Raw genomic sequence first — 20,836 nt, forward strand, 5'->3', positions numbered from 1 at the left:
AGTAGTGAGGGTTAAAATAAAAGAACAATATAGAAGAACATATGGAATAATATTTTTTTAAGTTTATTTATTTATGTATTTGGGAGAGAGGGAATGCAAGTGGGAGAGGGTCAGAGGGCAAGAGGGAGAGAGAGGTAGAATCCCAAGCAGGCTCTGCACTGCCAGAGCAGAGCCTGACGTGGGGTTCGAACTCACTATCTGTGAGATCATGACCCAAGCCAAAGTCAGATGCTTAACCAACTGAGCCATCCAGGCACCCCAGAGAATATTTTTATTTTAATAACCTCAGATGAACAAAAACTATCCTAAACTTACAATAAAACTGAGTAGCCATTAAAAGAAAGATCAATACATTTCACTCTTTAAAAAATTCCCAGTGTGCCTGGATGGCTCAGTCAATTAAGTGCCCGACTTCAGCTCAGGTCATGATCTCACAGTCTGTGAGTTTGAGCCCTGCATCGGGCTCTGTGCTGACAGCTCAGAGCCTGGAGCCTGCTTCAGATTCTGTGTCTCCCTCTCTCTCTTTCTGCCCCTCCCCTGCTCATGCTCTCTCTTTGTCTCAAATATAAATAAAAACATTTAAATGTTTTTTTTTTAATTCCCTGTGACAAATAGCCACAAACAACATCCAGAGAGAGACCCAAGGGCACAGAAGGATGTGTTTCATATCACAGGCAAAGGAATGAATACCTAACTAAGTAAACAGCTGTAGAAAATCACTTTCAAATGCTTAATAAAACAGCAAGTGAAGGTAAGGATAGATAGTGCATATAAAAATCAATCAATTATAAATATAAGGATGTATGATTAATGTCATTCAAAAGAAGAAAACATGTAAATTACAAAGATACATTGTTTTACCTCTCCAAATGGCAAATATTTGAAAACTTGCTAAAACACTTTTTAGTGGATGTAGGAAAAAAGTTGATCTTGTCCTATGCTCATGGGGGTGTGAATTGGTATCACCTTCTGAAGAAAGAGAAGATAAACTATGATCTGAAATTCCTCCCAGAAATAATTTTTAAGCTTCATTTAAGCTAAAATGGATAAAATGAGATTTGTACAGTTCCCCCCCCCCAACATTGTCAAGATATACTCCAAATGTAAAAGAGGAAAATTATCATGCAAAGATAAAAGAAGTTGTGTATAAAGAGATATGGCATATAGGAATAACAAAATATATTATAAAATGAAAAGGAGTGAAGCACTGAGTATACTACCATTTAGATTTTAAAAAGTCTACGCACATGGAAGAATCTGGAAAAACATGTAGGATCTGATGATGGTGGTTGCCTCCAGAGAGGAGTTTTGGGTTGTGAGATATTTTATTTCACTATACAGTGTTTGGTAATTTTGAATATTCAATTTCATTCCTGTATAAAACTGAAAGACCAGAATCTGTAAACTCACAATATGCCTCTTTGGCATAAAAATTACTTTGAGCTAAAAGCAATTAAGAAGTAAGCGCAGAATAAGTTTCCCCTTTTTTTGAGGCAAGAAATAAATTCTTTTAGTGGAGACAGACTTCCCAGCCCAGCAATGGCATCATAGGAACCTGTAAACAAACCTTGTTACACTGTTACCTTTTTATTTACTTCTTCACCTTTTACCTCCCAGAGCCCAAACCTCTGTGTCAATTCTCCCCAAACCTATTGTTTCTTTGTCTATAAAGTATAAAAGCTTCCTGCTCTGGTCATTTCTTCACTTCATTCTCTTGTGAAGGCTCCCATGTACATGTAAAAATTCAATAAAATGTGCATGCTTTTTTTCTGCTAGACTCTCTATCAGTTTAATTTTCAGACCAGCCTAAAAAGAAACTTTTCCGTCCCTACAAAACAAAATATATGATCACTATCTAGAACAAAAATTATAAGTTGGGGGTATACTTATTGGCATGAAAATGTTCATACTATGTTATAAAATAAAATGAGAGTTTCATAATTTACAGGATAACTATATGATAAGACATGTCATATATGGATCATTTTTTTTTTTGTCTAGTTGGCTCTTTGTCTACTTTCAGGTGGCAAATGAAATGTCCCTTTCTCAACTCTGAGTCTCCTACTCACCTTGTCTAGATTAAGTCCCTGATGAAATGCTTTCATTGCATCTATCATGTGACAGGCTATCACCCTGGAGTTTGAAACACATCAGTAAACAAATAAGGTAAAGGTCTCTGTTCAGGATACTAAAATCCTAAAGAGCAGAGTTGGGAAGGGCATCCAAGAAACAGTAACATAATGAATAGGTAAGATGTATCATAAAATAGAGGTGCCTGGGTGGCTCAGTTGGTTGAGCGTCTGATGTTGAATCAGGTCATGATCTCCCAGTTGATGAGTTTGAGCCGTGTGTCGGGCTGTGTGCTGACAGCTCAGAGCCTGAAGCCTGCTTGGATTCTGTGTCTCTTGCTCTCTGCCCCTCCCCTGCTCATGCTCTGTCTCTCTCTGCCTCAAAAATAAAATAAACATTAAAAAAAAGATGTATCGATATATTATCAAGATTGCAGTGGAGACGATGGTGGTTTAGGAGGACTCTGGGCTCACCTCATCCTGTTGATCACTTAGATTCCAACAACATCTGCCTAAATAACCCAGAAAACCACCAGAAGACTAGCAGAACAGACTCCGGAGCCAAGCATAGACAAGAGGCCCATGAAAGAGGGTAGGAAGGGCGGAGAGGCGGTGCATGCTACATACACTGGTGGGAGGGAGCCAGGCGGTGGAGGGGCAGCCCGCCCGGCAAGGCAGAGCCCCCAAGTCTGGCTTGCAAAAGCAGAAGGGCCAGACTCCATGAGTTCTGATAGCCAGCAGTACTTAACATCAGGAGTGTTATAAGTCAACAGCTCTGCTTGGAGAGCGGGAGGGCAAGAGGACAATGGGAGGGAGAGCTGTTGAGCCCTGGAAAACAGAGCTCAGCTCCGTGGGGAACAAAGGTGCTGGCCAGTGCCATCTCCCTCTCCCATCTCCCAGCCGAAATCTGAAAGGGAACCATTTCCCGTCACCAAACTTGCTTGCACCATGCAAACACCCAATGCTGTGCTTCTGTGGATCCCTCCCTCCCACGGGTCTGCCTCCCTCCCAGTGCTTCAGGGCCCCTCCAACAGGAGACCACCTAGGGCAAAGTGAGCTAAGCCTGGCCCTCCCACCCCTGTGCACCTTGTGGATCCACCCTGGCTAATAAGCCAGATCACATCAAAGCAGCACCACAAGCCTGACAGTGTGCAAGTAACCCGGACAGGGGCCACACCACTCCACAGTGAGTCCTGCTCCTGGGAGAGGGGAAGATAAGGTACACACCAGTCTGACTGTGGCCCCAGCGGTGGGCTGGGGACAGACACGGGGTCTGACTGCGGCCCCACCCACCAACACAAGTTACTCCAGACAGCACAGGGGAAGTGCTCTGCAGTTCGGCATCACCCCAGGGACTACCCAAAATGACAAAATGGAAGAAGTCTGCTCAAAAAAAAATTCTAGGAAGTAGCGACAGCTAACGAATTGATCAAAAATAATTTAAACAATGTAATGGAATAAGAATTTAGAATAATAGTCATAAAATTAATCACTGGGCTTAAAAAAAAGCATAGAGACAGCAGAGAATCTATTGCTACAGAGATCAAGGGACTAAGAAATAGTCATGAGAAGCTAAAAAATGCTATAAATGAGGTGAAAAATAAAATGGAGGCAGCCATAGCACAGATTGAAGAGGCAGAGGAGAGAATAAGTGAATTAGAAGATAAAATTATGGAAAAAGGGGAAGCTGAGAAAAAGAGAGATAAAGAAAAATCCAGGAGTATGAGGGGAGAATGAGAGAACTAAGTGATGCAATCAAATGGAACAATATCCGTACAATAGGAATTTCAGGAGAGGAAGAGAGAGAGAAAGGGGCTGAAGGTGTACTTGAACAAATCATAGCTGGGAACTTCACTGATCTGGGGAAGAAAACAGGCACTGAAATCCAAGAGGCACAGAGAACTCCCTTCAGACGTACTTGAATTGATCTTCTGCACTACATATCGTAGTGAAACTGGCAAAATACAAGGATAAAGAGAAAATTCTGAAAGAAGCTAGGGATAAGCAGGCTCTAACTTATAAAGAGAGACCCATAAGACTAGTGGCAGACCTATCTACTGAAACTCTGCAGCCCAGAAAGGAATAGCAGGAAATCTTCAGTGTGATGAACAGAAAAATATGCAGCCAAGAATCCTTTATCCAGCAAGTCTGTCATGCAGAAAAGGAGAGATAAAGGTCTTCCCAAACAAACAAAAACTGAAGGAATTCATCAACCACTAAACCAGCCGTACCAGAGATACTAAGGGGGACTCTGTGAGCGAAATGTTGCAAGGACCAGAAAGTACCAGAGACATCATTACAAGCATGAAACCTACAGACATCACAATGACTCTAAACCCATATCTTTCAATAACAACACTGAGTGGAATGGACTAAATGCTCCAACCAAAAGACATAGGGTATCAGAATGGATAAAAAAACAAGACCCATCTATTTTCTGTCTTCAAGAGACTCAATTTAGACCTGAGGACACCTTCAGATTGAAAGTGAGGGGATGGAGAACTATCTATCATGCTACTGGAAGTCAAAAGAAAGCTGGAGTAGCCATACTTATATCAGACAAACTAGAATTTAAATTAAAGGCTGTAACAAGAGATGAAGAAGGACATTATATAATAGTTACAGGATCTATCCATCAGGAAGAGCTAACAATTATAAATGTCTATGCGCCGAATACGAGAGCCCCAAAATATGTAAAACAATTAACCACAAACATAAACAACCTTATTAATAAGAGTGTGGTAGTTGCAGGGGACTTTGATACTCAACTTACAACAATGGATAGATGATCTAGACACAGGATCAATAAAGAAACAAGGGCCCTGAATGATACATTGGATCAGATGGACTTGACAGATATATTTAGAAGTCTGCATCCCAAAGCGACAAAATATACTTTCTTCTCAAGTGCATATGGAACATTCTCCAGCATAGACCACATACTGGGTCACAAAACAGCCCTTAATAAATATAAAGTAATTGAGATAATACCATGCTCACAATGCTATGAAATTTGAAATGAACCATAGGAAAAAGACCTATGCTTTTTCAGACCACAATGCTATGAAATTTGAAATGAACCATAGGAAAAAGTCTGGAAAACCTTCAAAAGATGGAGGTTAAAGAATGAAAGAATGAATGGGTCAATGGGGGGCAATTAGAGAAGAAATCAAAAAATATATGGAAACAAACAAAAATGAAAATACAACAATCCAAACGCTTTGGGATGCAGCAAAGGCAGCCCTGAGAGGAAAATACATTGCAATCCAGGCCTATCTCAAGAAACAAGAAAAATCCCAAATACAAAATCTAACAGCACACCTAAAGGAAATAGAAGCAGAACAGCAAAGATACCCCAAACCCAGCAGAAGAAGAGAAATAATAAAGATCAGAGCAGAAATAAACAATATAGAATCTAAAATACTGTAGAGCAGATCAATGAAACCAAGAGTTGTTTTTTTGAAAAAATAAACAAAATTGGCAAACCTCTAGCCAGGCTTCTCACAAAGATGGAGATGACCCAAATAGATAAAATCATGAATGAAAATGGAATGATTACAACCAATCCCTCAGAAATACAAGCAATTATCAGGGAATTCTATGAAACATTATATGCCAACAAACTGGAAAACCTGGAAGAAATGCACAAATTCCTAAACACACACACTTCCAAAACTCAAACAGGAAGATAGAAAATTTGACAGACCATAACCAGTGAAGAAATTGAATCAATTATCAAAAATCTCCCAACAAACAAGAGTCCAAGACAAGATGGCTTCCCAGGGGAATTCTACCAGACATGTAAAGCAGAGATAATACCTATCCTTCTCAAGCTGTTCCAAAAACTAGAAAGGGAAGGAGAACTTCCAGACTCATTCTAGGAAGCCAGCATTACTTAGATTCCTAAACCAGACAGAGACCCAGCAAAAAAAGAGAACTACGGGCCAATATCCCTGATGAATATGGATGCAAAAATTCTCAACAAGATACTAGCAAATCAAAATCAACAGCATATAAAAAGAATTATTCACCATGATCAAGTGGGATTCATTCCTGGGCTGCAGGGCTGGTTCAACATTTGCAAATCAATCAGTGTGATACATCACATTAATAAAAGAAAAGAAAAGAACCATATGATCCTGTCAATCGCTGCAGAAAAAGCATTTGACAAAATTCAGCATACTTTCTTAATAAAAACCCTCAAGAAAGTCTGGATAGAAGGAACATACTTAAACATCGTAAAAGCCATTTATGAAAAGCCGACAGCTAATATCATCCTAATGGGGAAAAACTGAGAGGTTTCCCTGTGAGATCAGAACACGACAGGGATGTCTACTCTCACCACTGTTGTTTAACATAGTGTTGGAAGTGCTAACATCAGCAGACAACAAAAGGAAGTCAAGGGCATCAAAATTACCAAAGATGAAGTCAAGCTTTCACTTTTTGCTGATGACGTGATATTATACATGGAAAACCAGAAAAGTCTGCTAGAACTGATACATGAATTCAGCAAAGTCGCAGGATACAGAATTAATGTACAGAAAACAGTTGCGTTAGTGTATTCTTATACACTAATAATGAAGCAACAGAAATACAAATAAAGAAACTGGTCCCATTCACAATTGCACCAAGAAGCATAAAATACCTAGGAATAAACCTAACCAAAGATGTACAAGATCAGTATGCTGAAATCTATAGAAAGCTTATGAAGGAAATTGAAGAAGATACAAAGAAATGGAAAAACATTCCATGCTCATGGGTTGGAAGAATAAATATTGTTAAAATGTCAATACTACCCAAAGCTATCTACACATTCAATGCAATCCCAATCAAAATTGCACCAGCATTCTTCTTGAAGCTAGAACAAGCAATCCTAAAATTCATATGGAACCACAAAAGGCCCCGAATACCCACAGTAATCTTGAAGAAGAAGACCAAAGTGGGAGGCATCACAATCCCAGAATTTAGCCTCTAACTAAAAACAAAGCTGTAATCATCAAGACAGCATGGTTTTGGCACAAAAACAGATACATAGACAATGGAATAGAATAGAGACTCCAGAATTAGACCCACAAAAGTATGGCCAACTAATCTTTGACAAAGCAGGAAAGAATATCCAATGGACAAAAGACAGTCTCTTTAACAAATGGTGCTGGGAGAACTGGACAGCAACATGCACAAGGATGAAACTAGACCACTTTCTTACACCATTCACAAAAATAAACTCAAAATGGATAAAGGACCTGAATGTGAGACAGGAAACCATCAAAACCCTAGAGGAGAAAGCAGGAAAAAACCTCTCTGACCTCAGCCACAGCAATTTCTTATTTGACACATCCCCAAAGGCAAGGGAATTAAAAGCAAAAATGAACTATTGAGACTTCATCAAGATAAAAAGTTTCTGCACAGCAAAGGAAACAATCAACAAAACTAAAAGGCAACCGACAGAATGGGAAAAGATATTTGCAAATGACATATCAGACAAAGGGCTAGTATCCAAAATCTATAGAGAACTCGCCAAACTCCACACCCGAAAAACAAATAATCTAGTGAAGTAATGAGCAGAAGACATGAATAGATACTTCTCTAAAGAAGACATCCGGATGGCCAATAGGCACATGAAAAGATGCTCAACGTCACTCCTCATCAGGGAAATACAAATCAAAACCACACTGAGATATCACCTCATGCCAGTCAGAGTGGCTAAAATGAACAAATCAGGAGACTATAGATGCTGGCGAGGATGTGGAGAAACAGGAACCCTCTTGCACTGTTGGTGGGAATGCACACTGATGCAGCCGCTCTGGAAAACAGTGTGGAGGTTCTTCAAAAAATTAAAAATAGATCTACCCTATGACCCAGCTGTAGCACTGCTAGGAATTTACCCAAGGGATACAGGAGTGCTGATGCATAGGGGCACTTGTACCCCAATGTTTATAGCTGCACTTTCAACAATAGCCAAATTATGGAAAGAGCCTAAATGTCCATCAACTGATGAATACATGAAGAAATTGTGGTTTATATACACAATGGAATAGTACGTGGCAATGAGAATGAAATATGGCCTTTTGTAGCAACGTGGATGGAACTGGAGAGTGTTATGCTAAGTGAAATAAGTCATACAGAAAAAGACAGATACCATATGTTTCACTCTTATGTGGATGCTGAGAAACTTAACAGAAGACCATGGGGGAGGGAATGGAAGAAAAAAAAAGTTAGATAGGGAGGGAGTCAAAACATAAGAGACTCTTAAAAACTGAGAACAAACTGAGGGTTGATGGGGGGTGGGAGGGAGGGAAGGGTGGGTGATGGGCATTGAGGAGGGCACCTGTTGGGATGAGCCCTGGGTGTTGTATGGAAACTAATTTGACAATAAATTTCATATTTAAAAATAAATAAAAATTTTTAAAAAATGTATCTTAAAATAGAACTACCAGTATAAAAAATGAGAGCAAGGTAAAGAAAATCAGGGGTACTAGGCAACACTTGCAAATATGGTCTTCGGGTCATCTTTGATTTGGTCCCATTGGAACAAGGAATTGATATTTACATTCATGGTGGGAGCAAGTCCAGAAGTTTCAATGTGAAGTATTTACTTGCAAAAATTTGTCCTCAGGCTCTTTGTAGCAGTCATCTGTCAGAGTGAACCAGAAAAGAGGCAATAATAATGTTTGCTCATGACACTGTCCTGTGAGGCACCTTGAAGAATCTGATGTCAGGCCTCTGTATTTTAGTATGTCATTTTGTCCAAAAAAATATAAAATAAATCATTTGAGGTAGTGCAGGGTCATCACGGGACTTTTCACCATCCCAGTCATAAAGAGTGAGCCACAAACCCTTAAGTTTTTGATCTCTTGGAGAAACCACACAGTACATTATAGACATTACAATCAAAGACTGTGGAACCAAATGGCCTGAGTTTAAATCCATGCTCTGTCTCTTACTGGGTATGTGGCTTTCATTTAGTCATTTAACCTCTCTGTGCCTCAGATTGTTTATCTGTAAACTGGGCATAAAACAGCATCATTCTGATAGTTGTTTTTAGGATCAAATATGTATACAATTCTTGGAAAAGTACGTGGAAAATAAATGCTGGGTATGTTTCTTGCTATTCTTACTATTTACTTGAAAGCCATTTTTCTGTGGGGTCAAGCTGTCAACCCTTTGACAGAAAGTAACTCAGGAGGAATACATAAGGAATCTTCCCTTGGCTGGAATGACTCAAATGCTGGGAAGCTCTTGTGGGGTGCTGAAGAAGTGAGTAGAAATTGAGAAATGGACTTTCTAGGAATGAGAGAAGAACTTTGGAGAAGGAAGAAAGAGAGCAAGACAGGCTTAAGAGGCAGAGGTTATGTTGGAGATCTGAGGAGTCCAGGCAAGTGACAAATGAGGCTGTAACTGCTTTCGGGTCAAGGGCAATTCTAAGAACTTAGTATCTTTCAAAGTTGAAGAGCAGCGGCTGGCCTACTGAGATCATGCTGAAACTCATAGGGCACTTCCGGGTGGTGCCTCTATCTGCCTTTCCAACCCAGTCTTTTGCTCCTCCTTCTTTCTTGTTTATCTCCCGTCACTGTGAAACATCTCTAGGCTCAGAATGGCGATGATTGTTTAGCCTCACTATTTTGCATTTTTAAAAATAATAATCCCCATCCACTCTTTCTTTTAAAATACTTACACACATATCAAGACTCAGCTCATCTAGTGCCTTCTCTGTAAAATCTTTACCTACCATCCCTAATGGCCATTGATAAGCATTAAATTTCATGAATTTTGTAATAATGTTTTTGTACAATGACCTTGTTACCATTTTAAAATAATGATTCAACTGCATTTTATGTCTTCTACTAGACTAGAAATGCATTAGTGTTCTTGTATTCATTTATATTTTTCGGTGCATAACATGGAGTCAGTCACATAGAAGGTATCCAGAAAACCTTGTTGGCTGATTTTGATGACATGTTTGGGAGATAAAATAAAATTGATTTTCTACTGCCTATATAATTGGAAAGATTTCTCCTCAAACTACGATGTTCAGAAGGAATCAGAGTTGAAACACATAGGTTATAATAATAACAACAATCTCAGTATAACTTATTAAGTAGTTAGTATATATTAGAAATTATACTAAAGTTTTGTTTTTGTTTTTTGTTTTTTGTTTTTTACATTAGAGCATTTAACCAGACAGATAAATCTTTGTGGCATGTTTTTCCCCCAATCAATAAAAAGTATAGAAGCTGAAATTTAGAGAGATTAAAATAGCCTGTTAAAGTCTAATGACTAGAAATTAAGACACAAGATTTAAATTTTGGGACTATCTGAATACAAAATTCATGTTTCCCCCAACTCTTCCCTACCAACTTTTCTTCTTTCCATACTCCATAAATTTTTATCACACCTCTTCTTTCTTTCACTTACGATTCCTCTTGTGCATCCTTGGCCAGAGCCTAGCTTCTGAGCACCCTGAGGCAAGGGGTGGTCTCATCTTCATGAAAACTAAGGTATGGCAAATAATATGACCTAAATAAGTTTCTCAAAAAAATTAATGAATTAGTGAATGAATTATAACACACACTAGCAATTAATTCATTGCTTTTGTCTGTTTTGCTGAAAGATCAAAATTATATATCATAAGCACATCCTAAATGGAGGTTGAACTGTTGAAATGGGGGAAAAATAACTCCTAGACATGTCTTGAATAAAATATAGGGTATTTTTAAAAAATCATTTATCCAGGGGTGCCTGGGATTCAGTCGGTTAAGTGTCCGACTTTGGCTCAGGTCATGATCTCACAGTCTGTGAGTTCGAGCCCTGCGTCAGGCTCTGTGCTGACAGCTCAGAGCCTGGAGCCTGTTTCAGATTCTGTGTTTCCCTCTCTCTCTGATCCTCCCCTGTTTGTGCTCTGTCTCTCTATGTCTCAAAAATAAATAAACGTTAAAAAAATTTTTAAGTCATTTATCCAATAATTAAAATTGGATTTACCCAATTTTAGATGAGAGAAAACATCTAAATCCAGCTTGTCTTTAAAATACTGCAGGAGGGGCGCCTGGGTGGCGCAGTCGGTTAAGCGTCCGACTTCAGCCAGGTCACGATCTCGCGGTCCGTGAGTTTGAGCCCCGCGTCAGGCTCTGGGCTGATGGCTCAGAGCCTGGAGCCTGTTTCCGATTCTGTGTCTCCCTCTCTCTCTGCCCCTCCCCCGTTCATGCTCTGTCTCTCTCTGTCCCAAAAATAAATAAACGTTGAAAAAAAAAAAAAAAAATTTTAAAATACTGGAGGATATTGCAACACTGGGCCTATTACCCATGGCAATAACATGCTTCATTTGTGTAAATTTGTTCTTTACAGAGAGCACATCCTTGCTCCCCCTCACTCCCCATAGCTTCCACTTCTCTCACACAATAGAACTTTGACACCAGATCTGCATCAGTCATCTTACTACCTGCCAGTTCTCACTAGACATGAGTCTGTAAACCCTATGTAAAACATAAAACTTGTAAAGAATGGGTATATAATTTTTTATTCTGCATTCTCTTCCTTGACAGATCTTTACAGGAGAAATGTTTCATAGTATATATTTGCAAAGCCTTCAGAGAATCTATGTATTAGAGGGACTCATGTGTTTAATACCATTTTAGTCACTTTTTTTTATCCCCCCCACCCACTAAACAATATGTCTATTTTCCAATTCATTTGTCTTGAGTAAAGACAACCTTGTCTCCAAGTAAAAACTTGAACACACCTTCTCGGATCTGCTTGGTCTTGACTCCATAAACAATAGGATTCATTGTAGGAGGTAGGAGCAGGTAAAGGTTGGCTACAATGATGTGAATGTGGTGGGGGATATTGTGTCCTCCAAAACGGTGGGCAAAAAAAGTGAAAAAAGCTGGAACATAAGTGATCACAATGGCACATATGTGGGATGTACAGGTGCTAAAGGCTTTGTGACGAGCATCTGCAGATGACAGGCTCACTACTGCTCTCAATATCATAGTGTAAGACACAGAAATACAGCAGATGTCAAACACACCAATAAGGAGAGCAACCATCAGACCATAGACAGCATTGACCTTGAAATTGCCACAGGACACCTTGGCCACAGACATATGATCACAGTAGGTATGGGGAATGAAGTTGCCCCGGCAATAGGGCAGACGCTTGGTGAGGAAAGTGAATGGGATAATGAGCAGCACACCCCTCAGGAAGGTGGCAAGACCGGTCTTGGCGATGACAGGGTTGGTGAGGATGATGGAATAACGTAAGGGGTAGCAGATGGCCACATAGCGGTCCAGGGCCATGAGCATGAGCACCCCAGACTCCATCCCAGTCAGCATGTGGACGAAAAACATCTGAGCCAGGCAGGCATCAAAGTCAATCTCCTTGAGGTTGAACCAGAATATGCACAGCATATTGGGTACAGTGGTGGTGCACAGGGTGACATCGGTGAAGGCGAGCAGGGCCAGGAAGTAGTACATGGGCCGGTGCAGGGCATCCTCATGGCTGATTAGGTAGATGAGCCCGCAGTTCCCCACGACAGCGATGACGTACATGAAGCAGAATGGCAGGGAGATCCAGGTGTGTGCAGCTTCCAGCCCAGGAATCCCATTCAAGATAAAGAATCCCGGGGTCAGGCTGGAGCTGTTTTCCCCACACATGACTGTGGAGAAGAGGAGAGCATTTTATGCTCTTTATCAGCATTTGCTTTCTGCATAGGAGAGAGAGAGGTGGGCTTAGAAACCCCATAAGAGGGAGTAGTTCAGGTAATAATACTCACAAATGCCATGAACCTTGTCATGGTAGCAGCTTGTTATTTTTTTCCTCTACTCTAGCAAGACAGTCTTTGAACGGTGGTGTCTAAAAATAACTAAACAGTACTACTTGGCGTCTCATTGAATATTTTGTCTAAGTATCTACCCTCACTTTCTAAAGTTCCAGCACACCTCTTATATTCCTCCACATTCTGTGAACTGGGCCAGAATTGTCTTCCAATATGCCACTTTTATTCTCTCCTCTCAGATTCTTTCTGAGTCTTGTCACTATGATCATGTGAGTATGTTTCGAGGATCACCCTAATCCGACTAGTTCTTATCAACAGGACTTTTGTCCTGCCTTGAAGATTATGAAGAAAGCTAATAATCCAGGTAAAGTCTTCCCATAATGTTCCCTATAACGTGCTTAAGGGAACACATTTTAGATACTCAATAAAAATATATGTGAACAAATGATTGTTTGAATTAGTAAGAACTTAGTATCTGATATCAATATCATGCTTTTCTACACAATGAAATTTCAAAGGAAGTTCTTGAGAAGAACAAAAGTACTTCTGCTTCTAAATCATTAGCAAGTTTCATGGAATTTTTGTAAAAATTTTACTAAAGAGATGAATTCAGTCAGATACCCCCAACTTCATAAATGGCTTCTCTGCTTTTCCGCATTTTCTTAAATTAGTTTCCAAGCCATTTTTAATACAAGATTTATATTTAGGAAGCCCTTGAAGTTCTAAGGATTACTAATTGTCTATAATGCTTAATGTAGATAATATTTCTTTTATTATAACTGGACAGTTTATCAGTAAAAAAGATAATATCATATTTTTGGATTGCTAATACTTGTAAAGAAAATAGAACTGAGGGATGGTTCAAGGAATTTACAGATTCAGGGATGTTTGAGGAAAGTTGTAGTTACCAAATGGTCAACTATTTCTCTCCATTGAAAAATATAAAATGGTCCTTAAGCTCTGGGTGGGCACCTTTCCATGCAGCAAATCAATGCCGAACAATCCCCCATCCAGCAGGGCTGTGTAGAAACTTGCAATACGATGACATGTAGCACATGGCTCTAAAGACACAAGACAGAGATTCCTGTTACCTAAATCATCTGGAAATCACTCTTGTGTCCACTCCTATTGGCCAGGGTACATAGAAGTCACCACGGAAAGAGTATACAAAAGAATACAAGGTTCACTGGCTCATGGTCTTTGGCTCCTAAGGTGATTGCCTCTCATGTAAATAAACTCTTCTCGTAAGAGAGTTCTCCCAGACCTCTCCAGAAATGTCCCCCCATGGAGGAACCAGCATTTCCTTGCCCTAGACCAGAGAAATGTAAAGATTACAATCTCCCGTGTCTGCTGTCTTTTATGTGAACGCCACAATAAAATGAGTGGGTGACTGGAAAGTAAGAGTCCAGCAGAAGCCACACAGGAAGAAAGAGTCTCATTACCCCTGCAGAAGTGAAAGGGAAAGAGGAATTCACTGCCCCTTGCTAATGTCTATTTTTAAAACTGTCTGCATATTCTAGGCCATTGTGTTCTTAGCCATCAATGTTGTTACCTTTCCTAAAATAACCATTTGTGAAAATTTCCCAAACTCACCTCAGTGTGAGGCACAATTCTATTCATGGCTGAGAATACTTAGGAGTTCCTCAAAATCTGGGATGACATCTTCTTACATAGGATTTTTGTTTCCCTGGAGAATCTCCAGTGAGATGTCCCGGGTAGACTGAGGCTCCAGAATTAGATGTCTCAGAGGGATTCTCATTGAAAGAGAATAAACTTCTGGCCTGGTGGTAACAAATCTATATTTAGAAGCTTCTGAGTAGAAAAGGGAACAACAAAAACAAAACGCAGTAAAGTTAATGCCTTTTCCCAAGTGAGAAATGTGACCACCAAATGTGGTGATGAACATCAGTAACTTTTTTTTCCCTCAGGGCACTTGTGTGGTGCAGTGGGTTAAATGTCAGCCTCTTGATTTCTGCTGAGGTCATGATCTCCTGGTCCATGAGTTGGAGCCCCACATCGGGCCACGCTGACAAAGTGGAGCCTGGTTGGGATTCTCCCCCTCTCTTTCTACCCCTCCCCTGCTCCAGTTTGCTTGCTCTCTCTCTCTCTGTCTCTCTCAAAAGACATAAATAAACTTAAAACCTGTTTTTCTCTTATTACTAAAGAAATACGTCCTTTATGTAGAAACTCTGGAAAACACAGAAAAGTATTAAAAAGTTAGAAAATCACTTGTAAATCCAAATACAGAGGAATAACCACCCTAAAAAGTTTTCTATACCTCAGGAGTGCCTGGCTGGCTTGATTGGTAGATCATGCTACTCTGGATCTCGGGGTTGTGAGTTTGAACCCCACCTTGGGTATAGAGATTACTCAAAAATAAAATCTTAAAAAAATAAAAAGTTTGTGTACTTCATTTACTCATTTTATAGTTATTATGTGTAATATTCAATAACTATATACTTGTAATATAACAATTAATATAGATGTTAGTCTAAATGAAGTGCCTATACTTGTAGTAATAAGACGTGGAGAATGTTGCACCCCTCCTCCACATCTGTCCTTTTCCTTTCCTTAAAATCATCGCTGCTTGTTCTTTTGCATTGTACCATGTCTTCCTGTACAATATTCAGAGTGTGATCAGCTCTCCTCCTTTCCCTTCTATTCCGCCCCTTCTTCTCTCTCTCCTTTGTTCCTCTGGACTGTCCTCTTTTATGACCCCCAAACTCCTGGCTTTAACTGCAACCAGAGTTCTTATCACTACAGCAGGTTGCAGTACTTCACTTTTGAAAACTATACTTAGGCAAATGCCCCCCTCCACATCTACAATTTTTCTTCCCTGCACAATCAGCACCACTTAGTGCACATTAGCCTACTGCCCTCTATGCCCTATTGCGATTTAGAAGTTTATGGTATGTTGCAGTACGTGAAGATGGCATTGGGCTGGATAAAAATATCTTTGCATTGATAATTTAACATAAAGGTACCCAACTGGTAGATAGACGTGAATAATTATCTAGTTTCTACACATATTTATTGCTTCACAGGAACCAGGGGAAACCCCAGGCCAATATCAAACCTCTTTTCTGTTGACTGGAATGCCTCTGACTCCTTATCTAAAATGTAGAAATGTTGAATTCAAAATTCTCACATATAATCATCTCACAAAATAATTGAGTCAATCTTGTGCAGTCTTTTCATTTTTCAGATTTTCTGTAAAACTTCTTTGAAAATAGGGTTTTTTTTTAAATGTTTATTTATTTTTGAGAGAATGCGAGAGACAGAGTGCAAGCAGCGGAGGGGCAGACAGAGGGAGACACAGAATCTGAAGTGGGCTCCAGGCTCTGAGCTGTCAGCCCAGAGCCTGAATAGGGGCTCGAATTCACAAATCATGAGATCATGACCTGAGCCAAAGTTGGATGCTTAATCGACTGAGCCATTCAGGTGCCCTGAAAATAGTTTAAGTTATTTGAAAATACAAGCAGTGTCTTTGGTATTTTTCTTTTCAAGGAAAAGCAAATTTGTTATTCATTGATACTAAGAGACAGAACTCAGGGAAAGGGTGAGATAAGATTCCAAGCATATTTTGGCTTAATTTTGCCAGTTCAATAAAAGAGAAACACAACTTGTGCTTAGTAGACACTTGTGGAGGGGTCATGTGGAATGCTCACTGTTTGGGTCCTCCATCTTTAAGGTTTGTTTTGTTGTTCCATTGTCTCAATCTCTGTACATCTGCATATATGAGCAGTCTGAATGGTGGGCCAAATGGTTCTGGAGATGCTTCAGGAACAGGATAATTTCACTATGCAAGGTGACATATCACCTTGTCATTTCTTTCCATTTCCTTCCTTTTGGGAATATTACTATCTCTTAGTTTGAAAAGAGTTTTGATTGAATTAAATTGAAGTCTAAGTGTGAGTACTCTATACCTGATACCTTGTTTCTGGAGCTAATCAAACTATGTGAGGTTGATGTGGGGGTGTGGGGCCTCTCCAGGCACATTGAGCTGTGCTCACAACTTGGACCTGGGCAGGACCTTGGGCAGGAGATGGAATTTGAAATTAAGTGTCTTCCACAATTTTTTGCTGTCTTTTCCTCTCCTGTACTTTAATCCTCTCTCTCTCTCTTTCTTTCTCTCTCTCTCTCTCTCTCTCTCTCTCTCTCTCCCTCCTTGCCTCCCTCCCTCCCTCCCTCCCATGAATACTGTATAGAACTTCCTTCCATCATGATCTACCTTATAATTTAAAAATCTCAACTATTCTGGACTGCTGGTTCTAGTTCAGTTGTGATTCTTTGTTTTCAGAGTTATACTGCTGTTGTTTTCCTTAACCCTTTCCTTAACCCTTCCTTAACACTTAATTTCCATTAATTTAATGGCATAAAATTAATTGGGGATTGTTACTCAGGTGCCTCAGATAAGTGTTATTTTTTACATTTTATTTCTCCACATTTGTAACTTTGTGTTCAAGTTTTGCTTTGCTGCTATTGCAACAAATAGCACCCCCACACTCTCACCCCAAAACATAGGCCTAGTAACATGATTGCATTTAAATTTTAGTCTTCATCTTCTGAGATTCATCCAGTCCTGCTGTTTGTGTGGCTCATATTCCTCTTCTATATGAGGACAATTATAGCTATCCCATGGTTTTGACTTAAAGTTCAATGAAATACTATACATGAAGCATTATTATAGTACCTGACCCAATATATAATTAAAAAAAATTAATGTTTATTTATTTTTTGAGAAAGAGAGACAGAGTGTGAGCAGGGGAGGGGCAGAGAGAGAAGGAGACACAGAATCCGAAGCAGACTCCAAGCTGTCAGCACCAAGCCCGGGGCTCGAACTCGCGAACCGCGAGATCATGACCTGAGCCAAAGTCAGATGCTTAACTGACTGAGCCACCCAGGTGACCCCAATATATAATTTTTTAAATAGCAGTTTAGGAAAAGTATTTTATTTTAGTTGCTTAAATAAAATTCCCCAATGAGTAAAATTTACAAAATCCAAAAACATAATTCCAAGATACAGCAACTTACTGATTTTAAGTCCACAAGTTACATTACATAGAGGCACTGTTATGTAAACAGTGCAAAACAAAATGGGTTTTTCTTACAAATGTGAAATTACATTGCAAAATACATGATGTGAATAATACATTTTACAATCATTTGACTATATATAATGTAATAAAATATATTCAACATATTTGCAAGTAATATGAATATAATATTTATCAATATAATATTTCCACCTAATTATCTATTTGTGTCCATTCCCTGATCACATTCTATTACTCCAATTACTTCTTGGGTTATGCTCTCATTCTTTTTCACTTTTCACTCAGTCTCACTCTTTCTGAATACTACACTTATCATTCACTTCTGTTACTTTTTTCTCTGGTATTTCCAGAAATCTAAATAAAATACTCCTTTCTTCAATGTCCCTGATCACTATTTCTCCCCAGTATTAAAGTCAAATAAAGCAGTCAAGCCCAGACACCCTTGACTGGAAAATTATATAGATTTTCTTTAAGTCTCCTTTCTTCTACTCATGAAGCCTTTACTCAATACCTGCCACATATGTCCATTGTTTTTCTCAAAATTCTACTTGATATCAATTCCAAAGGGTACTTCCCAGATTACAATGAATTCCAATAATCATATTTACTCCGGCTTCATTTGTATGTACATGAATACATAAATAGAAATCCAAATAATTACCCAGGCAGCAGAACATCATTAATAAATGAGCAGACAAGGAGGAATTTGTTCTCTAAGCTATACAAGTTTCACATAAATATGACTTAAAAGGGATGGCAGTACCCTTGGAATTCAGCACAAACATTGTGGGCGAGTGTTTCTGGCTTCCTTGCACCTATGTAAACTGTCCATTCTTCTGGAGTCTCTCAGCTATCTGACTGTCTTTGTTCTTTTCTATACACTCCCACAGAGTGCCTTAGACGAAAAGCATTAATCATCAAAAGTTTACTTCAAATTATAGATTTTCTATTCTCTGAATTCATTCACCAGGACTAACTAAAGTTTACCTGTGTGGAAAATAATATTTTTTCCTATTGATTTTATTTTTATTTCAAATTAAAAGTCTCAGATGAAAAGTTTTGTGATTATTTCATAAATATTATAGCAGAATATTGACAGGTAGTTTCTCCTGACATCATGGTTGTGAATTCTGCATCTATTCATTTCCTCCAGAACGTTTTTCTTTACCCTAATACTAAATGCAGAATTTTATAACATAGACTTAGCTCATACTCATAATATCTTTCTCTGTAAAAAATAATTTGATCACTCCTTCATGAATCTGCTTGGTCTTCATTTCAGAAACAATTGGATTCAAAGTGGGAGGCAGCAACATGTAGAGGTTGGCTATGAAAATATGAACATGGTGAGGTATGGAGCGTCCCCCAAAGCGATGAGTGAAGAAGTTAAAGAAGGCTGGGACATAGGTGATAACAATAGCACCTATGTGTGATGTGCAGGTGCTAAAGGCTTTGTGGCAAGCATCTGCAGATGACAGATTTACTACAGCACAGATAATCAGAATGTAAGACATGCAGGTATAGAAAATATCAAATCCTGCAATCAATATGACAGCTACTAGACCATAGATAGCATCAATCTTGATGTTGCCACAGGATAATTTAGCCAATGACATGTGGCCACAGTAGGTGTGGTGGATGAGGTTTCCCCTGCAGAAGGGGAGATGTGTGATCAGGAAAGTAAATGGGATTGTGAGCAACACACTTCTACTGCAGGTGGCAAACCCAACCTTGGTAATCGCAGTGTTGGTGAGGATGGTAGAATAGCGCAGAGGATAGCAAATAGCCACATAGCAGTCCAAGGCCATAAGCATGAGCACACCACACTCCATACTTGTCAGCATGTGGATGAAAAACACGTGCATAAGGCAGGCATTAAAGTCGATCCCTTTGAGATTGAACCAAAAGATACATAACATTAGGGACATGCAAAGTACATGCATTAGCATCTGTAAGGGACAGCAAGGACAGGAAGTAGTACATGGGCCGATGCAGGACCTCCTTGTGGCTAATGAGGTGGATGAGCCCACAGTTCCCAAGGACAGCAATGATGTACATGATGCAGAATGTCAGGGAGATCCAGGTGTGTGCAGCTTCCAGTTTAGGAATCCCATTGAGAATGAAGTATCTTGGTGTCAGCCTGGAGCTGTTGACTCCATACATGATAGTCAATTGTAAAGCATGTTACTTTCTATACCAATAAAAATGTCCTATACAAGAAGATGGTAGTGACATTAATTTCATTCTGAGACAAAAGATGAACAAGCATTTTGCACAATATAAATAAAATTTAGGAGAAAAATAATCTTTTGTACACTGTTATTTGATACTACCGAGGTACTCCTGGGCCTCTTAATGAATCAAAAGGACACTAACATAGTGCATACGTTATAGCAGAGACCCGATCTCCCTTGATTTTATTCTGTAAAGGCTGTCTTTGTGCACATGCTCATATTCTAAGCTGTTCACTAGTGCTTGTTTCTGCTCCCTTGGCCAATTTCCAATTTATTGTTCTGGTTTAAACAAAACTGGTTCTCTTGACTTCTCACATAATCTCCTTCTTCCAAGAAGACCTTGAAGATGTGTTTACTGGATTATAATCAATTAAATCATATGAGCCCTTATTACATACAGGTAAAATGTGTCTACTTATTACACACAGGTATGATAGGGCTAAGCATGATCTAGACTTTGCAAGTCTACACGTTTCAAGTTTGGATTTTCCAAGTCAAAATAATCAAAGACATGATTTGATGGGTCAAAAATTACATAATAGGTTATGACTTACAAATGATGGCCACAGTCATTTTGCACTATATATCTGGTTGTTTGTTGCTGGTAAACGTGAAAGATTTTACTACTTGCATTTAACCAATGACATTGTTAAGTTCTGTGTAATCCTCACAATTTCTCTTGCTTCTCCCAAATTTCCATGTAGA

At 39.2% G+C, this 20,836-nt stretch overlaps 2 protein-coding genes across 2 annotated transcripts; both read right to left on the reverse strand.

Annotated features, from left to right (window-relative positions):
* Positions 1 to 11,752: 11,752 nt before the first annotated feature.
* Positions 11,753 to 12,732, reverse strand: LOC112865678 (olfactory receptor 52N2). Its single transcript, XM_086679412.1, has one exon. It carries the CDS (start codon positions 12,716 to 12,718, stop codon positions 11,753 to 11,755), a length of 966 nt encoding a protein of 321 aa, XP_086535538.1. The 5' UTR covers positions 12,719 to 12,732.
* Positions 12,733 to 19,099: 6,367 nt separating this feature from the next.
* Positions 19,100 to 20,060, reverse strand: LOC112865679 (olfactory receptor 52N2-like). Its single transcript, XM_025928761.1, is given in 2 exon segments — positions 19,100 to 19,802; positions 19,804 to 20,060. Coding segments are annotated over 2 exon segments (960 nt in total).
* Positions 20,061 to 20,836: the final 776 nt, after the last annotated feature.

The sequence above is a fragment of the Puma concolor genome, chromosome D1 (assembly GCF_028749965.1).
Source record: "Puma concolor isolate L17-30 chromosome D1, mPumCon1.1.hap2, whole genome shotgun sequence".
In the NCBI taxonomy this organism is placed as follows: domain Eukaryota; kingdom Metazoa; phylum Chordata; class Mammalia; order Carnivora; family Felidae; genus Puma; species Puma concolor.